Source organism: Pundamilia nyererei, unplaced genomic scaffold, assembly GCF_000239375.1.
Source record: "Pundamilia nyererei isolate P.nyererei 1_Seehausen unplaced genomic scaffold, PunNye1.0 scaffold00064, whole genome shotgun sequence".
Lineage (NCBI taxonomy): Eukaryota > Metazoa > Chordata > Actinopteri > Cichliformes > Cichlidae > Pundamilia > Pundamilia nyererei.
The window spans coordinates 1,749,051-1,766,645 of NW_005187465.1; the positions used below are offsets into that span (position 1 = coordinate 1,749,051).

Consider the following 17,595-nt stretch of genomic DNA (forward strand, 5'->3'; position numbering starts at 1 on the left):
TCCGGTCGAATCAATTTTACACAGAAGAGGAGAAGCGCGCTGCTTTTACCTCTGTGGTGCGAAATATGATTCTACAGTTGTTCTGAGCGCCGCTGGATCCTTCTTTCTCCTCTCGACGGAAGCTGATGGCCACCGGCCCGAGGCGTTCGTCAATTCCAAAAAAATTCTGATGTTCTGCGACGGCAGGACAGACAAATAAATACTGAGAGGAACGAGACCGGAAGACCCACAGTGGGTCAAACAACTATCAGAGCACCTATAAGGCTTATAAGGACCTGTACAAAAATTATAACAGAGGGGAGGTGAGGGGGATTTATATGGAGGACCAAAAATGGCAACATAATGTAAAATGTAAAAGAAAGAGGTTCAAAACCATAACTCTATTTTGCATTTTAATTTTCATCTATTTCATCTATTAAAAAAACAATCTCAAAGTGACTAATATTTACTTTAAACCACCTCTCTAAGCAGAAGACTCTACCTCTTCATATCAAGGCAATATGATGGCGAACTCAACAGTTGCTGAAAATAAAGTGACTCAGGTGCAATTACTCCTACCTACAGCACTGAAGGGAAACTGAAGGCTCTTGACCCTTTATTACTCACAACACACACAGTAAACACTCATATAAATAAACACTCACAAGGAAAGGCTAAATTAAAATAAAAAGCATAAAAAAGTGACTGAATGAATTTCACATGGCCTATAAAGGACGGGAAAATTCCTAAATCTTGGTGAGTGTTAGACTTAACAGGGAACAGCTGAAAAGTAATTGATCGTAATCCTTTGACACTGTGCCACGTACCTTTCATGTAGAAATACTTGCGATAGTAATGGGCTCCCAGATCAGCATGCTCTATGAAGTAGTTGCTCTTGCCCTGCTGCTGCACATTGCTCTCTCTGGGCTCTTCCAGGACCGAAACTGCATCATTGGGGATGCGAAGGCTAGACCAGAGTCCCTTCCTTCCCTGGGATCGACCCAGGCCCGCCTGCTCCTCTCCTCCAGTCTCGTTGCGGAAGTGGGGGCAGCTGAGGAGGAGCTCGTTATCGTTGCCATCACCTTCATCTAGCATCATTGACTGTTCGTTGTCTTCTGCGTTCCCTGTGCTGCCACCCCCGCCCTGCGCAGGTGAGGATGGGGTGGACAGGGAGAGGGGACGGGGCTGGGAGGCAGCTGAAGCCCCTGAGGTGATATTCTTTTTCCGTCCAATGCTGTCTCTGTTTGTGGCTACCTCGGTTAGGTCAAACAGGATGCTCTGCACGTCATAGTGAGCAAAGCTCCTCACCCAGGCTCCGCCCCCGATGTTGTCATATGGAACTGGTTGAGGGACCTGAGAGGTCGTGGGTTTAGACTTTTTGCTAAGACCTTCAGGCTTTGGTGGCTTAACGGGTTTTGGGCCATCCACCGTGCAAACACCTCGAAAGTATCCATCGGGTTCTGGAGGGTGTCCCTGCAGCCCTAAAAGCAGGAAAGGGTCTTTGAAGCGGAGGGCACTTGGACTCAGGGGTCCCTGGTCGTCTGCTCTTGGCTCCTGGGCTTGAGTCTGTCTCTCGAGTGATGACAGGCTGCCGTACTCCCTGTGTAACAGCACACCTGTGTCTCCCTGAACCCCAGCATCCACCTTCTCACCAACCGCTCGCGCTGTTTTCCCCCCCGCCTTCCCAGAGGAGTCCAAGTCCCCAAGTGTGACATCGCTGTTACTTCTCTGCATGATGTGCCCCCGGCCCATGGACCGCAGGGTCAACCCGGCGCGGCTCGGGGTGAGGCTGTCCGCTTCGGCCCCATCGCCGTCCCTTCTTGGCGGCCACTCCACTACACCCGTTTCCCTCTTGGGGTCAAAGTTGACCGCTGCGATAGGCGGCCGCTGATTCTGACGGCGAAACTTGCGAATGAAGAGGTCGTCTGACTGCATGGTGTCCACCTGACAAACCAACTCCAGTCCAGCGGTATTTTCTCCACTCTGCTCCAGGGCTTCCCGCTAACCCCACCCTCCCAGTTAAATTGTTGTCCCGGTCTCTATGGCGCTGGTGTGAAATGGGAACACTGAGCGAAAGCAGCAAACTCAGTCCTCATTCACACCACTTACGAAGGCTGACCCTCTTCTCCACTCTCAGGCTCTCACAGATGCTGTGTGAGACACTGCACTCTGTCAATACGTTCCCAAGTGTGGAAGATGAGGACACGCGAAAAAGTGCTCCTGTTTTCTGCAGCGGTCCATCCAGGTGTGCAGATGTGTGTTTAGGTGGTACTCCAGTTGCGGGGTGCTCCTTCCTGTAAAGGATGTGAGGATCATCACTGGAGCCTGACTCTGTGTCCTCTGATTAAGAGAGGCTCCTTATGTATCAACACAGCGTCCTTCCGTGTGCACGCTTTCAGTGCCTGCGGCCTCTCTTTCGGTCTTATCCACCGGCAACCTGTACAGAAAAGAAGAGGAAGAAAAATATAAGTTTGGACCCCATCGTCACATTTTACCCACACTGATATAATCTCAATCAACAGCTTTATATTCAGCCCGTAGCAGTTCACCAGAAAAAGATTTGATAAACAAGTACTGAATTGCAACAATAAGGCAGTAAGCAGGTCTGACGTGTGTTTTATTGTTGAGTAATGCCTTGTACCTCTGTTTTCTGTTTTCCCTCATTATTATTCTTTCCTTTAGACACTTTCCGTTCCAAAGTTTCCCTAAATAGTTCCATAGCAAACTTAATACTCACCACATCCACCCCGCACACGCTCACAATAGACAGTATTAACACAGGGGAGGGTCCTTCCTGGCTTACTGACAATGTGCCAGCATACAAGCGAAATAAGTGTACGCCGTGTCTCTTACCTCCCCTCCACCCCGACACTGTGCATTCGCACACCACCAAACAGTTTTGTAGTTCACTCCCGCGCCAGTATTCAAACAAATACGTCAGTATGGACAACAAAAAGCATTTTAAATAACTGCAAATGCCGTGTTTTGCGACAGATATTACTTTCACTATTTTGAGAGTCATTGAAAGTCAAGAGGGTTTGAGAAAACGACAATGAAGCAGAGTGCTTCCCTGTTTTTAAGCCCTAAAAGAATTCATCTTTTTTTTGTTTCAACAAAGCCGACTTACCGTCAAAGTGGATTCTGTCCTAGGTACAGATCAGCCTGTTTGTGTCATCGTTTGTTGCTCGCACCCTGTTTTGGACCAAACTGACGTCAATCAACTCAAGCTGAAACCTTTTTGTCGCTCTCAATAAGGTACGAAGCTTCTTCCTGTCTAGTTTTTTTTAAAGCATCCATCTCCTCTATCGAGCTTGCAGCCTAAAGAGCAGGTGCAGCGGTGCAGAGCGCACACACATTCACATCACACTGACTTACATTCATTTCCTTCTCCCAACTCTAACGCTAACCGCTACTTGCATTAACCCCGGCCCCCCTAGAGGTTTTTATTTTGTCCCCGAAAAAGGGGTCGAGTCCCCACAGCGTGATTGTGTAAACTATTTTAGGTCCCCCACAACATGCACAATACAAGTACACACAAACACACACAACACAAAAATATGCCAAATAGTGAGGAAGTCACAAGAAATCTTGGTTTCCCCTCCTTGCTGCTGCTCACGTTCGCTTGATTTTTTTCACCCAAACAGAAAATATCAACGTGCAGTTTAAACGTTGGCGCTAAAAATGCATTTAAAAAAAAGCAAACGTTGAATAAGGATCAAATTTATTTGTTCATTTGCTCGCGTGTCAAGATATGCTAATGAACGTGAAGGTCATGTTATATCATCGATATGAGCACTGTGAGCAGGAAGTTCTCTCTAAAGGAGATTGTGTCTAGATTTGAAAAAGGGGAAACAATGATTAGACTTCTCTATTATTGTTTATTCTAACAAATCATTCATTGGAACACATTCAACATTGCCTTCAGTGCCTATTTTTCCATTATTCTGACAATATGCTTTTATAGACATGTTATCATTGATCTGAACTGTGTTATAAACTAATAATACACTAATAATACAAGCTGCCATAGATTTTCAGAAGCTGTTTTGTGATTTCTTACTGATAAAAATTGAATCTGCGTTGTGTGCACACCTCTCGATGACTACTTCAGACAAACATGCTGTGTTTTCAGCATTAACTTAAGTATATTTAGTTGGAATATCCTCAAGTTTCTAATCCAGCCTAAAAGCAATCACCATCTGTAAACACTCTAAGTGTAAATTTCTCCTCAGGTTATTTAATCCCCAAACTTTATAGAAACAAGCCAAGGACGTGACCTCAGCATTCTCCGTGGTACCTCGAGGCTCTGCGATGTACGTAAATGTTTATCCTTACGGCTGGCTACTATCTGTAACAGTGTTACAGATACGCTGTGGCTCAGTGTGAATGAGTAATATGTGTAACTATGTGTAAATATAATATTACTTTCATATCTGTCTGAACTAGAGTGAAGACGCTTATTTTGCATGCCTGGAATGGGAAAGAGAAAGCACGGTGAAGTACTGAATTAGGGGCAAAAGTCTTCTCATTTTTAGCACCTCTGATTGAGTCGGGGTTTCCCGTGGAAGCCCAGAGCGGACTTAATTAGCGCGACGATCTTAATCTAATACTGAAAAATTAAAATGCAATTCCTGAATTTTCACAAGTGCTGTTCACTCAATATCGTTCTCTGTTGAGCGCACTGTTCCTTTGGAAAACAACAGCCACGAGCTGTCCTCGTGTTTTAATTTTGAACTTAAAAACACTGACATCAAATGCGCCTGCTGATGTTTTAGTGTAGCTGCATTACATAAGGGTTTTTTTGCTCCATTTGAATTTCATCTACCGCAGAGCTTATTCAATCTATGTAAATGAACTGTTAAATGCTGTTTTACTTTCTGTTTTGAAATTGTGAAAGGTGGATATTGCTTGCACTGTATTTTAGTATTATAGTATTGTTTTAATTAGGCCCCCAGTAAGCTCCCATACTCCTCTCTTTCATGCGAGACTCCTGATCTGACAATGAGCACCAGTTAACCGCTTTGCTTGCCTCTGTGTGTGTAGAGTGCTGCAGCTTCTGACATTAAAAACCTGCTCATGTTCCCTCCTGGAAACTTTCAGATGTTCAACACCTATGTGTGCACAAATGATCTGTGTCTATGCCTATCTGCAATCATTACATGCAGCGTCATCTGCATGCTTCACAATGCTTTGAGAAAGTGTGAGCAATCAATTCTCTCCACCGTCTCAGAGTGGGGGTGTAGATTATTGGCAGCAGGTTGTTTTTGGAAAAAAAAAATGAAAAAAAAATCACAGATTGCTTTCATGTTGTTCCAACAACAATCTGAATGCCTGAGGTCCACCAGAAGCACTCCTTCTCTCCACCAACACACAGTGCTGGTTGAACTTGGACACTTATCAGTCGGCCCTTTGTAAAAATTCACATGTTCCTGAGCTTCTCGGGACCTCAAACCATGAATCAGTCCTTGTTTCCATAGCAACCTGCCTGGTGCCACCCTCTCTATGTGGCATGTAGTCCACCGAAGCTTTAGAACAACCCTGTTTACCGAAATAGCTCCACTTTTGTCAAACAAGCCCGCGACTGGTGACGCTCATGTTCATAATGTATGGTAAACTATAAGAACAAGACAACCTCCAAGTATTCACATGTGACACCACTGCTATTTCAGCTACACTGGCTTCCTGTTGAATTGAGTACATTTTAAGATCCTGGTCTTGACATTTAGAGCCTTGCATGGATTGGCACCTCCCTACATCTACGATCTGCTACAGCCCTATGTCCCCAGCAGGTCCCTGAGGTCATCTGATCAGGGCTTACTTGCTCTAAAACAGACCACGGTGAGAACTAAGGGTGACAGAGCTTTTGCCACTGTGGCCCCGAGACTGTGGAACTCTCTCCCTCATACATTAAGAACTCGGTGGTTGTTTTTAAAAAACAACTCAAAACTCACCTTTTTAAAATTGTTTTTGGTTCAATTTCTGCCTGTTTTATATCGTCTGTTTTACCCTTTTATTATTTGTTATCTTATGTGCAGCACTTTCTGATTCTGTCTAGAAAGCTATATAAATAAAATTTTATTTATTTATTTTATTTATTTATTTACAACGAGGAAAACAAGGTGGACGCTGTCATGCTGCGACTTCCTTTCATAAAATCAAAACATATTTGTGACTGATGGGATTATTTCTCAGTTTTTAAGAATGAAAGTTAGTAACAGACATTATATACAGTAGGTGTCGCATACATAGACGTGTATCAGAGTGATGGCCGCAGGATTACAAAAGCGACAGTTTGCACCGCAACAAAACACATCTGTGCATCCGACAATTTGTCTCGATGCTCCAGCTTTGACAAAATCTAACAACATTACAAAATATTACGGTAGCACTCAATCTGCAAACACATCACAATGTGTGACTGTTTTCCACAGTGCGCCAGCTGCTTAACATCTGCCATAAATACGAACACACGCGCGCAGTGGTGACCTTGTTAAATTGCTGTTAAATGATTATTAGGATTACAATAACTTACTTTACACATATGCGGTGCACCTCTGTACCAAATACATGTCACAGCTCATTTACCACAAATTAGTTCTCTTTTTTTTTTTTTTACATGAAACCAGAAATATTAAATGGGCGTTCCCAAAGCTCATCTTTAGGATATTTATAGGTGCTTCTCCAAATGATTACTGTAGTTCCTCATAGGTTCCCATTGTCCTGGAGTACCTGAAACTGATCATAAGCAGACATCTGTGTTCTGCTTTTGCAACGTTTTGCTATCATAATCAGACAGAACTGAACTGGAAGCAGCTTTAAAAAAAATGGCACCGAACTTGGCCGATTTGGTTGATTCGCATCTTCACACGGGTGTATTTTCTACATCTGAGGGAAATGTACAGAGTTTCTTTCATGCAAAAGAGCAACGTTTCAGACATTGCTGATATACACTTTTACAAAAAAAAAGCCTGCCTTTTCCATACATTTGCCAAAACAACTGGCCATGCATGGATGCACAATCCATGTCAATACAGTGCATCTTAAATTTTAAAAAAGATCTTATTTATGTCAATTAAAATAATGATTAACGAGCTTCAGAGGCCATGTTGCAATGAGATAATAAAAGTTGTGTCACCTGCTAACACTGTCCTGACCCCGGGTGTTTACTAGGCATGATGGGTGTGTTTAGCAGTTCAGAATGAGCCTCTAGGGGTGACTATGCATGGAACCATGATTAGTCCAGATACCAGAAGGGTAATGAATCTGTCTATTTGACAGACTCTCTGTATGTAGTGAAGCAAGCCTGAAACTAACTCTAATCAAAGTCTAAATCCTGAAGAAGCAGTAGATTCATTGTGGGTTTCAGCCACCACCAGGCAGTGGGGTGACTTCACATGTGTCAAAGGAATAATTAGCCACAGTAACTCTGCAACTGCAATTTATAGACACAGCACCCGAAACAGTCTCTGTTTTGGGTTTGACACTGAGTGAAAGGGTAGCACTGACCACGGGAGATGGAGTAGAGCCATTATTTCTGTGGCTTGGCCCTTTTAGCTGCCTCTCAAATTCTTTGCTAAGTGTTTTACTACACAGCGGATGATTCATCCATCCTGAGTCCAGGTCCTGGTCTTTCTCAAGCCGTGCCTTATATGTGTTCCACGTGAAGCCAGACGTTATATCCCAATCAGAGCAACAGCTTCAACGGAGTCTGACGTTCTGATGTTCGGACAAAAAGCATCAACATTAATTGAGCAGGTGAGTCTCCTCAGACATATCAATATAATTATTTTTCCAGCAGCTCTTAACTGATATGCACACTCGGTTACCTGGGTATTCATCAACTTGACCTGCGTTACTTTTCCAATAATTTCTAGGTTTACATTTTCCCCCCAATTTTTCCAAACCCGTAAAACACTATTTTAAAATCTCACGATTTTTCTTCTTCTTTTTCCTGTTTGAAAGCAAATCAGTCCCTTTCTTACCTTTGAACACAAAACGTCTTCAACAAGATCTTCAACAGAGCCACACTGGTGTCAAAAATACATATTCTCTCTGAAGTCACTGAAGAGAAACTGTCCTGTGTGTTACCACGACAGAGAAGTGCGTCATATACCTTGTGAAAAAGTACAAAGCAAAGAGGAACTGGTGTTTTTGTCCCAGCCCCCTCAAGTTTCTGTTTAATATATTTAGGAAGCCATTATTTGCATTTTTAACGTTTTTGGGGTTTTGTTGCTACGTGCACATAAACTGCTACGGCACAAATCATTGAAAACCAGCTTAATGTTTTCCCAGGATCTACCAAGCTGAGCAATTTTATGAGCAAATATCAGTCTGGCTTAAACCAAACTCTAATATGACCATAAGTGGATCATCTCATAATAGCAGGACTGACTGAGGGTGCAATAAAAAATAACTTAGGATATTAGGCTTGAGACAATAAACAGTAACGGGAAGCTCTTTTCTCAAAAGCTTTCAGTACAGCTGATTGTACATTGATTGTAAATGTGCATGTGCATGTGATGATTCTGTATCTCGCTGGTTTAAAATCTATTAGCACTAGAGGATCCAATATCCTAACAATGCTGTTGCTACTAGAAAAAGGCTAAAGCTGATGCCATCATTATGATGTCGTTCATATTCTAACACAATAAGGATAAACAGCAAGTCGCTGTCCGTGGAGATGCTGCTCAACTTTCTTTTCAAGATATAGCATGTAGCATGACACATCAGCTATCTACTCCAAATATGCACAAACGCGCCTACATCCACAGATTAGCCTACGTCAGATGACGCAGGAGTTGCTGGAAACTATGCTTGACCTCCCCCGATGCTCTCCAAGCCACAGTTCGACCACCACATTACCAGAAACTTGACCCGTAACTGTCTGGGCTGGCTAGCGCAAACCACTTCAACTGTTTGAATTAAATGGCATCAATAAAGAGCACAGAATGTAATTTGGTCATGATTTACACCTTCATGATCTGGTTGCATTGCCATTTAAACTGACTTTCCCCCACACGTGATCTCTGTCACCCCAAATTAGGGAAAACAGCAGCTTCATTCTCCTGCCTATCATCCAAAACTGCTGGTTGGAACTGGTCCTATATAAATAATATATAAAAATGATTGCAGTTTCTTTGTTTTTCTATTTAGTTATATATTCAGTTGTATAACACAGGCATGCACCTCATGCTCTCCAATATTTAATTTAAAGCTCCATTGCATCTGCTAAGATCACTGGGAGGCTGCTGCCTGCTTTTTCCTGCAGATACTCCCATGATGCAAGAGCCAGACTCCATCCCTGAGAAACTTAATAATACATGCAGACAGCAGTGTTTAATACTGCGTCTCAGAACTCGGCCTCTGGACGGTAATGATCTCCGTGTTACGCATGCTAAAACAGTTTATTTTAATGCCAAGTAATGCTTCCCGCATCAGAAGCCATGACAATATATGGCTCTTGATTTCGTCGCAAAAATTAAAACCTGAAACTTTTAAGCGAAAGGGGAACGTGAACAGACTTCCTGTCATAAAATAAGCTTCTGAAAACGTAACTTATCTTTCACATTCGAGCTTTATTGCACATACTAGTACGGATTCTAATTTTCATGCTGCGAAACTGTTGTACTGAAGAGTGGAGCATTTAACTGTGTTCATCTCAATCTGAGTTTGAGGCCTCCACTTGCATCACAAAGAAGCGAGCCCCGGTCCATCACTCATCTTACAAGTGGGAAGTGGAAACCTGAGGCACAAACACTGAGGCTCGACCTCTTCGTCATATCTGAAGGTTAAACATTTAAAGGGAGAAACTGATTTTTTCTTTTAAGAAAAAGAAGAAACATATACTTCAGTTTGTAATTTTCATCATACATTCATGCTTCAAAGAGAATTATTCTTTAAACATACCTGACCGGGTGAAAATCTTTAAGTATTATCTGTCTTTGCATAGTGCACCAGATGGGCTTTGAAGGACCATTACTGCTCTGGGCTTGGCTGGCTTAACTGATGACAGTAGGTGAGTACCACGTCCGTGTTAAGTCCAGGACAAGGTTAATGCGCCTCTTGTGTACAACGTTAGGACACACGCGGAAGTCAGAGGAGAGTCAAATTAAACATGCACAGTTTTGGGGAAGTCACGGCCGCTTGACTTATTTTGCACCGGCTCATGCGAGTCTACGTCCTGTGAAACAGGAAGAGACGAGTGACTTTTGAACTCCGAGAGGATGTGTGTCGTCATCGTTTGTACACCACACTTATTGGAGACTGGCTGCCACACTGCAGAGTGAATGAGCACATTTTTTTTTTACTTTGTTAAAGTGACTCAACCTTCAGCTCATGTGCTTTTATCGTAATTACCGCCGATGGCGCGGCCATTGCAAGCGTTTGACCGTGAAAAAAAAGATAGCCTCCCGATCAAGACGATAGAGATTTGATCTGGTTTCCCTTTGGGTGAAGCTGCAGCAATCAGCTTAACAGCTTAGCAGCAATTAGATCTGATCAGTGGCAAAAGTTACTGCAGGCTTATCAACTCCATCACGTCAGGTTGTGGCGGTCATTTCGACCTGCAACTTCTTTCTGTGCTTGGCGTCTTTCAAAGACGAAGCTGAAGTTGTGAAACACCACACTTGTCGCCACAGATGCATGCAAGTCTTTCAAAAGACACTGTTTTGACATGTGACCATAAAGTGACACACACAGTTTGACTCAGGCAGCTATTAGAAAGTGTCCAGCTTTGCAGGACAGCTCCTCTAACACCACTGTCTATCCCTATAGTTAAAAGCTGTCTTGCTGATTCTTAACCACAAGGTCTAAATCAACTCCTAACAGTGATTGATTTGGGGAAATTTAAAGCCAGGCTCAGTCTCACTCTCATTATTGATCGTTCGCAGTCCTGCTACATTTGAGATCAGGTTGCATTCCTGCTCTGCCTCCGAATATGTGACATCGAGCCGGAGCAGCTGCAGTGCTTTCAAGAGAGTAAATGTGTATTAATGTGGCTGGACCTGATTCAGAAAATGAGTTCATTCTAATGCCCAACACTTGCTCCGGCTTCCTCAATCTTCCTCATGGACCCACTACCACACTGCAAACAGTGAAGTGGGCCAAGTCCAGAGGCTTCTAAGTAGATGATGCACTCTCGTTCTTTTGTGATGTGTTTTATTCTTCTTTTTAATTCAAACAGTTTTGCAAATGCTCGTCTCAACTATTGGTCCCCAAAGACACATAAGCCTCCATTCCTGTTGGCACCTGGTGCTCAATGGGCCGATTTTAACAAAGAGGATAGCTATCAAGGTGACAAGAAAAACAGCAGGTTTTTGAAGAGTCTCAAAAGAAATACATCTGCCATTACTGTGAGCAATATTTTGCAGTGACACAGGTACTCAAGCCAACAAGTATGACCTGTCAGAGCCTGTCAGAAAATTTCTGTGCAGTTCTGCCTTTGATAGTACACATCCATCATCGCTAATGGAATGAAAGAATTGTTTTTAGTCTTGCTTTTATTATGTTTTTGCAGAACTTCAAGGTGATGCTGACAGGAGAGTGGTTAGTCAGAGTTGTTGTCGGCAATTATTTTCTTCATGACAATCGAAGTGTCACGGCTCAACAAGAAAGCAATGACTGCATCTGGTATTTTGAAGCATGAGTGACAAAGTATGAAAAATGCAGTTCTGCAACTGGACGCTAAAGGCTGGTTTAACGAGCCAGTAAACTCCAATGGACTTTCCTGTTAAAATGTTAAAAGTTTCAGTAGAAATAAATTCAATTTGATTCTGTTCGCTTGTATTTACATAGCGTCAAATCACATCAACTGTTGGGTACGGTGGCCCCTAGAGACAAAGCACGTACAAACTCCAAAACACGCACAAACTCCGAAGCACGAACAAACTCCGAAGCATGTGCAAACTCCAAAACACAACGGAAGTGCTCCAGGACACTAGGGGCAGTGTTGAGCTTCTCTCTGAGCAAAGCACACTGACTGTTAGCTAATGTCAGATTTGACTCCATCATAAACCAAACGTTCATAGTAATTAAAAACAAATCAAACAAACAACAGTTTGCACATTACTTTTCTTATAAAGCGTGGTTGTTCTATCCTTGCAGGTGTTTTCCGCCGGTATCCAAGTCCATGTGTTTGCAACAAACTTGCTGTTTATTTTGCAAATCTAGCTCAACACTGCCCCTAGCGTCCTGGAGCACTTCCGTTGTGTTTTTGAGTTTGTATACGCTTTGTCTCCAGCTGGCCACCGTAGGTCGGGTATGATTAAAACCCCACAATAGAGAAAAAACAAAGAAAACAATCAAACAAGCCCCTGTGAGCAAGCACGGTGACAGTGGGAGGGAAAATCTCCCTTTTAACAGGAAAAAAAAACCTCTGGCTGAACAAGGCTCAGTGAGGGGCTGCAACCAGCTGGGGGTGAGAGGAGGGAGACAAGATAAAAGTCAAACAAGTTCACTGCCTGGCACAAGAGATGACTTGGGTCTCTGGCTGCAGTGGTGTTGCCTTTTTTAAAAATGTTAATTTAGCTAACAAAACAATATTATGGCTTGCTGTGCAAGTGTCTGTGCGTTGTGCCCATAGAACCTATGTATGTGGCTTGCTTAACAAACCTGCTAGCGTGAGCTGATAACTCAGCTCATCACTCTTTCTTCAACATATTGCTGTAAGAAACCAACATGACCACAGCCAGAATACTGAAATTGAGGCTCATGAAATCAGTAGATGAGGTCATAGTCACTACATCCATCTTTTACCTACAGTCTATGACATCAAGACTGTCTGCTTGCTTTATTGTTCTGTCGGGTGTACTTAGTTCAGTGGGAACTTAAATGCACTACCCTGCAAAAGGACCAATAAGTAAAAAGAGTGAAGTGTCGTTTGTGTTTGCATCAGCTCTGCTGTACTGCACTGTTGGTTATGACTATATATGGAGGTACAGATTTCCTCTAAACTCTATAGATAGAGAGGCCACTCAACACAATTTAACAGATTTCATACTTCAAGGAGAGCTGTTCTCCCTGAAAGACAGAAAATGAGTCTATTACATTATTAATAGGACGGGGTAAAAAGGGGCGAGGGTTTACCATGTTAATTATTCATTGTTTGGTTGCTCCCTTGTCCATCCACATCCACGCACACACACAGCAATCACTGGAGCTTTATTTGTTATGATTTTTTTATTTTTTAAATCTAAGACTGCGCCCGACTTCTCTCTCTGTACACGTGCCTCGTCTCTTACAGTAAGCAAGTATGGTTAAGGTCATCTAACGTGTGACTCCAGTGGTGTCTCGTCCAGTTTCAGTTCTTTTTTGGCCGTCTTTTTGTAAGCTGAAAAACAAGCTGCTAAAATGGAAGAAAAGGCTGTCAGAGCACAAAGTACAAATCTGAAAGTTTCACAAATCACTGCATTTGGTGATCAATTTGCATTATTTTAATTGCCCGCCTAAATGCAAAGAGGAAGTATGCTCCGAAAAGCCTTTTCTATAGTATTACAACCTACAGGAACTTCCTCTTGCATTAAACAGCGCAATGCACAACTCACGCACTGTCATGCACAAATTTTCTTTCTATCACAACTGTGGTGCTGTTTGTCCACAGTTAAATAAAGATACTTAACTCATGCTATTGTTTTACATGTTATTTACCATGACATCAACTCTGCGCGCTGGCAGAGCACTGCCACTTCCTGTAAATCTGAAAATACACCTTGTGGCACACCACGAGAGAGACGAAGGCAGAGAGGTTTAAGGCACAGATGCGAGAGGTACTTTCAGAGCATGTGTGTCTTTGTGTGCGTCTGCTGACTCTATAAAACAGTGTCCTTATAGATGTTGCACGCTGTCCACACAGAGACAGGAAAAGCAGCTGTCCCCCTGCAAATGCCCCGTTTCTGTGTGCCTGGGTTTGTGTGACAGAGAAAGGAACTGACCCTCAGCTTCATGACTGTATCTATTATATTGAGGCTCAACGGTTCACTGTTACCCCTCCGTCATCTGTGCAACCAGCTCTGAGGCAGAGGAAACGAGATTGCTCAATATTGCTTTAAAGGCACGCTGAAGAGTAACTGTACACTGTCTACTTCCAGAGGAAGAGACTCCGACATCCTCTGCTTCCTCACTGTCCCTGCTGTAAAGACACATAAAATAGCTGCAATGCCGATGCCCCTGAATTCATCACACGTTTTAAGCTCAACATCTTTGTTTACTGGAGCAAATCGAATCAAATGCCGTCCTCACTCACTCTAAATAAGTGTTGCTTATGACTTCGGGGTACAGGAGTCAGTAAAGGCCACGTTTAAATGGCTGCCATCACGCTTACAAGCTACACTGGTTCCATCTACGCTCATTATGAGCTCAGAGGACACAAATTGCTATCATTATTTGGAGAAATAGACTAATGTCTCTCACAGATGCGCGGGCATCTGTAAAGCCTCACATCAAGCCATTCTCCCTGCTTGTGTAGCGACGTCTTCGATACGGAAATCAAGCTCGACCAAAGTACTGAAAAAAAAAAAAAAAACCACACAAGGAAGTTGTCGTTTCCATTTCCCCCTGGATAATACGATTTGTCTTTTGTGCTAAAACATTTCAATATTGTAAGAAATCCACAGCTATGAGCATCATTATATGTAAATGTCGCAGCTGTAGTGCAGAGCTGGATTCCCCTCAACCAGCACCTCTAGAGCAAATATTCTAAAGCAAAGTTTCGCCCTGATGCTAATGCAGCTACTTACAAAGAAGACCAACATATGTGTGAAAATATGAAGCCAAACCCTGCTGACAAACTATTATTTTGCACATGTGAACACTGCGGCTACCTTGCTGCACTTTGCAGCCAAACTACTGCCTGGTGGCACTTGTTTTATTTGCACCAGCGTCACGGCACTTTCTGACCTAGATAGAAAAAAGGGAAGCAAAGAGTAGCTCATGCACCAATATGTTAAGTACGATGACGCAAACAGCGCGTTTACTGAAGGGTTTTGATGTGATGCTATGTGCGTAGGGTACAGTCAAAACAGGGAACATGTTCCGTACATCTGTGGCTTTCCACTTGTGAATGAAAATGCACGCTGTGCATTCTGGGAAGTGTGCAGTAATGGGGATTGGTGATTCACCGTGCTACAGACTGAATCTGCTTAAATCTAAAGTATGTAGAGTGTATTTTCTCCCCTAATTCTTTCCTTTTTTACTGCAAGGGACATTTTTTTTAACCTAGAATGAGGGGAAATGTGGCAGAAGCTAAACACAAAAAAAACCTCTCCTCTGCGCCTCTAAGGTCACATCTCTCAGTTTCCTGTGTGCGGTCGCTGCTGTGCCCCACAGAGAGACGATGTGGAGCTCTAAGGTACCTGCTCAAACTGCTCTTTACTTCTTTATTTGCCTTTAACATGCAAATGAAACGGTTGAGAATGCAACTTCCTTCTCAAATTTGTGACAGCCCAAAGAGCCTCTTCAGCCTGAAACAAACACAGAGGCAATCTCTAATAAGTCAAGTATCATCCCCAAAATAGAAACCTTATGAGGGTATTTTTAAACTCCTATCAGAGCCTAAAAATGTTTTCTGCTTTTTTTGATCTCTATCGACCGAATGCGGCGATGAAAGTGACGTGGCACGAGCATGAACGGTTGCTCCTGGTCTGCTTTTAGTGGCTCTGAATACCCCAGAGTGCACTTCTCTCCTGTAATAGCAATGAGAACAATGAGAAGGAGCCACTGCACCGCTTAATGGTTTAATGTATGTATGACATAACTGAGAGAGGTACTTTGCGATTTGGTACAATGAGCTTGAATATATATTTCTGGAAGGGGGCATTTCACAACACGGAGTAAAAAGTGGGATTGTATTCATGTGGGCTGTGTTAACAGCAGATGCTTACATAAATATGTCTCATGAAGATAGCAGCTTCCACATATTTTAGGACTATTACATCAGGGGCGCGTTGTTGGACATGCCTAGCTCTGTTTCCCTCTCTCTACACAGAAGACATGATACCCATCAGAACAATTACAACATCGTTTATTTAAAAGGTCTAAAGCGTGATTCACGGTTATGTCTTTTTGTACACGAAGGGCCAATTTCTCAGTTCGTCCTTGATTTCACACTCAAAAAGCTGATGGGTTTTCTGACAGGTTTTGAAAGTGCTCGAAATTTTCCTCGTGTAATTTATGAAAATCTAACAAAATTGTCCCATGCACATGCGAGTGCGTGCAGCAGAAATCACAGGGGGGAACCGTTTTAATAGTTAAGTATTTCGATGCTTATTTTCAAAAAGACAATAGCCCATGAGGATTGACTCCCGAGACGGTAAAACTCTCCCTGAATATTTGTCATGCTGATTTATCTCAACTGTGCAGTCCTACTTTAGCTGACGCTGTGAATCGTGAGTCATTCTCCAACATTTATTATGCCGCTTTCTATTTGTGCAGCTGAATAGGTGGAGAAGGGCAAAAGCCTTGACAAAAAACCCCCCCAAAGAGGCCTGATCTTGCAGGAGATCACCGGTCAGCAGTAAGCAGGTGACAGCAGAGAGCACGAGCTAAGAGGATCTACCTTGTGGCTAATGCTGCCGGCATCCTGCCATCAGATGTGAGGAAGTCTCCACCTCCGACAGCCCTTCCTAACTGAGCACCCACAGGGAGCCTGCTGGGGTGTAGCCATGCAAAATGGCTCCAAAACAAGCGGAGTGACATAATGCTGAGTAAGACCAGGACAAAATCTGCCCGGTAACCTCGCGATATGTTTATCTGATTCTCACTGAGTGCAAAACCAGATAAAAATCGCTTTGATCAAACGGGGGAGCTTTGTGGTGCAGAGCGAATTCAAAGTAACACTTTGGCAGCATTCATGCTGTCAGGTGAGGACTGTCATCTATTTGCTGTGTGGACAAGAGAGTCACTTCAGGCATCGTGGTTTAATTCTGAGCAGGAACACGGTATGAAGCAAACCTGAAACTATGGGCTATACTGTTTCTGTTATCAGAGGAGACGGTTGGTATAAACAGCAGCTGAAGGAGAGCAGGACAAATTTATGGCGTCGCCAACAAGGAACAATAGAAGCTGACAGCTCTGCATCCACATGACGCTCGCATGTACAGAGCCCAGCTCTCTTGGTTCTTGTTTGGTTCAGGAAATGAAAACGGGCCGATCGATTCAAGAGTCTCCCGCGACTCTGCTCCCCTGCTACTCAACCAGATACAGAATGAGTCCCACTGAGGAAGCCTCTCATGGGAGAGGACACATAGGGTGCCGCATTAAAACACACACACATTGTCAGGGCTGCTGAAAGCTGCCTGCTCGCTGTATGCTTTTGGTTGTGGATATTTCATTTTCTATATATGAGGGCGGCCAAGAACAAAGTGTCAGGTTAAAGGTCGCTTTTAGCATTTGAGAATTTATATCAAATGTGTAAAATAACCAATGTAATACATATACAAACTTCATAAAGGCAGACTAGCAAGTGGGCCCAGGCCAAAATAGACTCCATAATGTGCTCATATTCTGGATGTCATCATATACAGAAATGGAGCTGAGTCAGATAATTAGCCAATCAACTGCAGCAGATGTGAGGGCTGATTAATCATAAAGTAATGCCATGGTGTAAGATTTTTCTTTTTTTTT

At 43.1% G+C, this 17,595-nt stretch overlaps 1 protein-coding gene across 6 annotated transcripts in view; it reads right to left on the reverse strand.

The window, feature by feature from the left end:
* The window catches only part of sipa1 (signal-induced proliferation-associated 1), a 34,242-nt gene that overhangs the window by 13,372 nt on the left and 3,275 nt on the right, over positions 1 to 17,595 (reverse strand). For 3 of the 6 annotated variants that reach the window (XM_005735494.1, XM_005735492.1, XM_005735497.1), the window contains exons 2-3: positions 807 to 2,416; positions 50 to 174 (exon numbers count right to left, since the gene is read on the reverse strand). In XM_005735494.1, coding sequence (XP_005735551.1) covers positions 50 to 174; positions 807 to 1,914 — 1,233 coding nt within the window. In that variant the 5' untranslated portion in view covers positions 1,915 to 2,416. Of the gene's footprint in view, positions 1 to 49; positions 175 to 806; positions 2,417 to 3,106; positions 3,314 to 7,961; positions 8,053 to 9,885; positions 10,091 to 17,595 lie in introns of those variants that run through there. The other 3 variants (XM_005735496.1, XM_005735495.1, XM_005735493.1) reach the window with 3 other exon arrangements.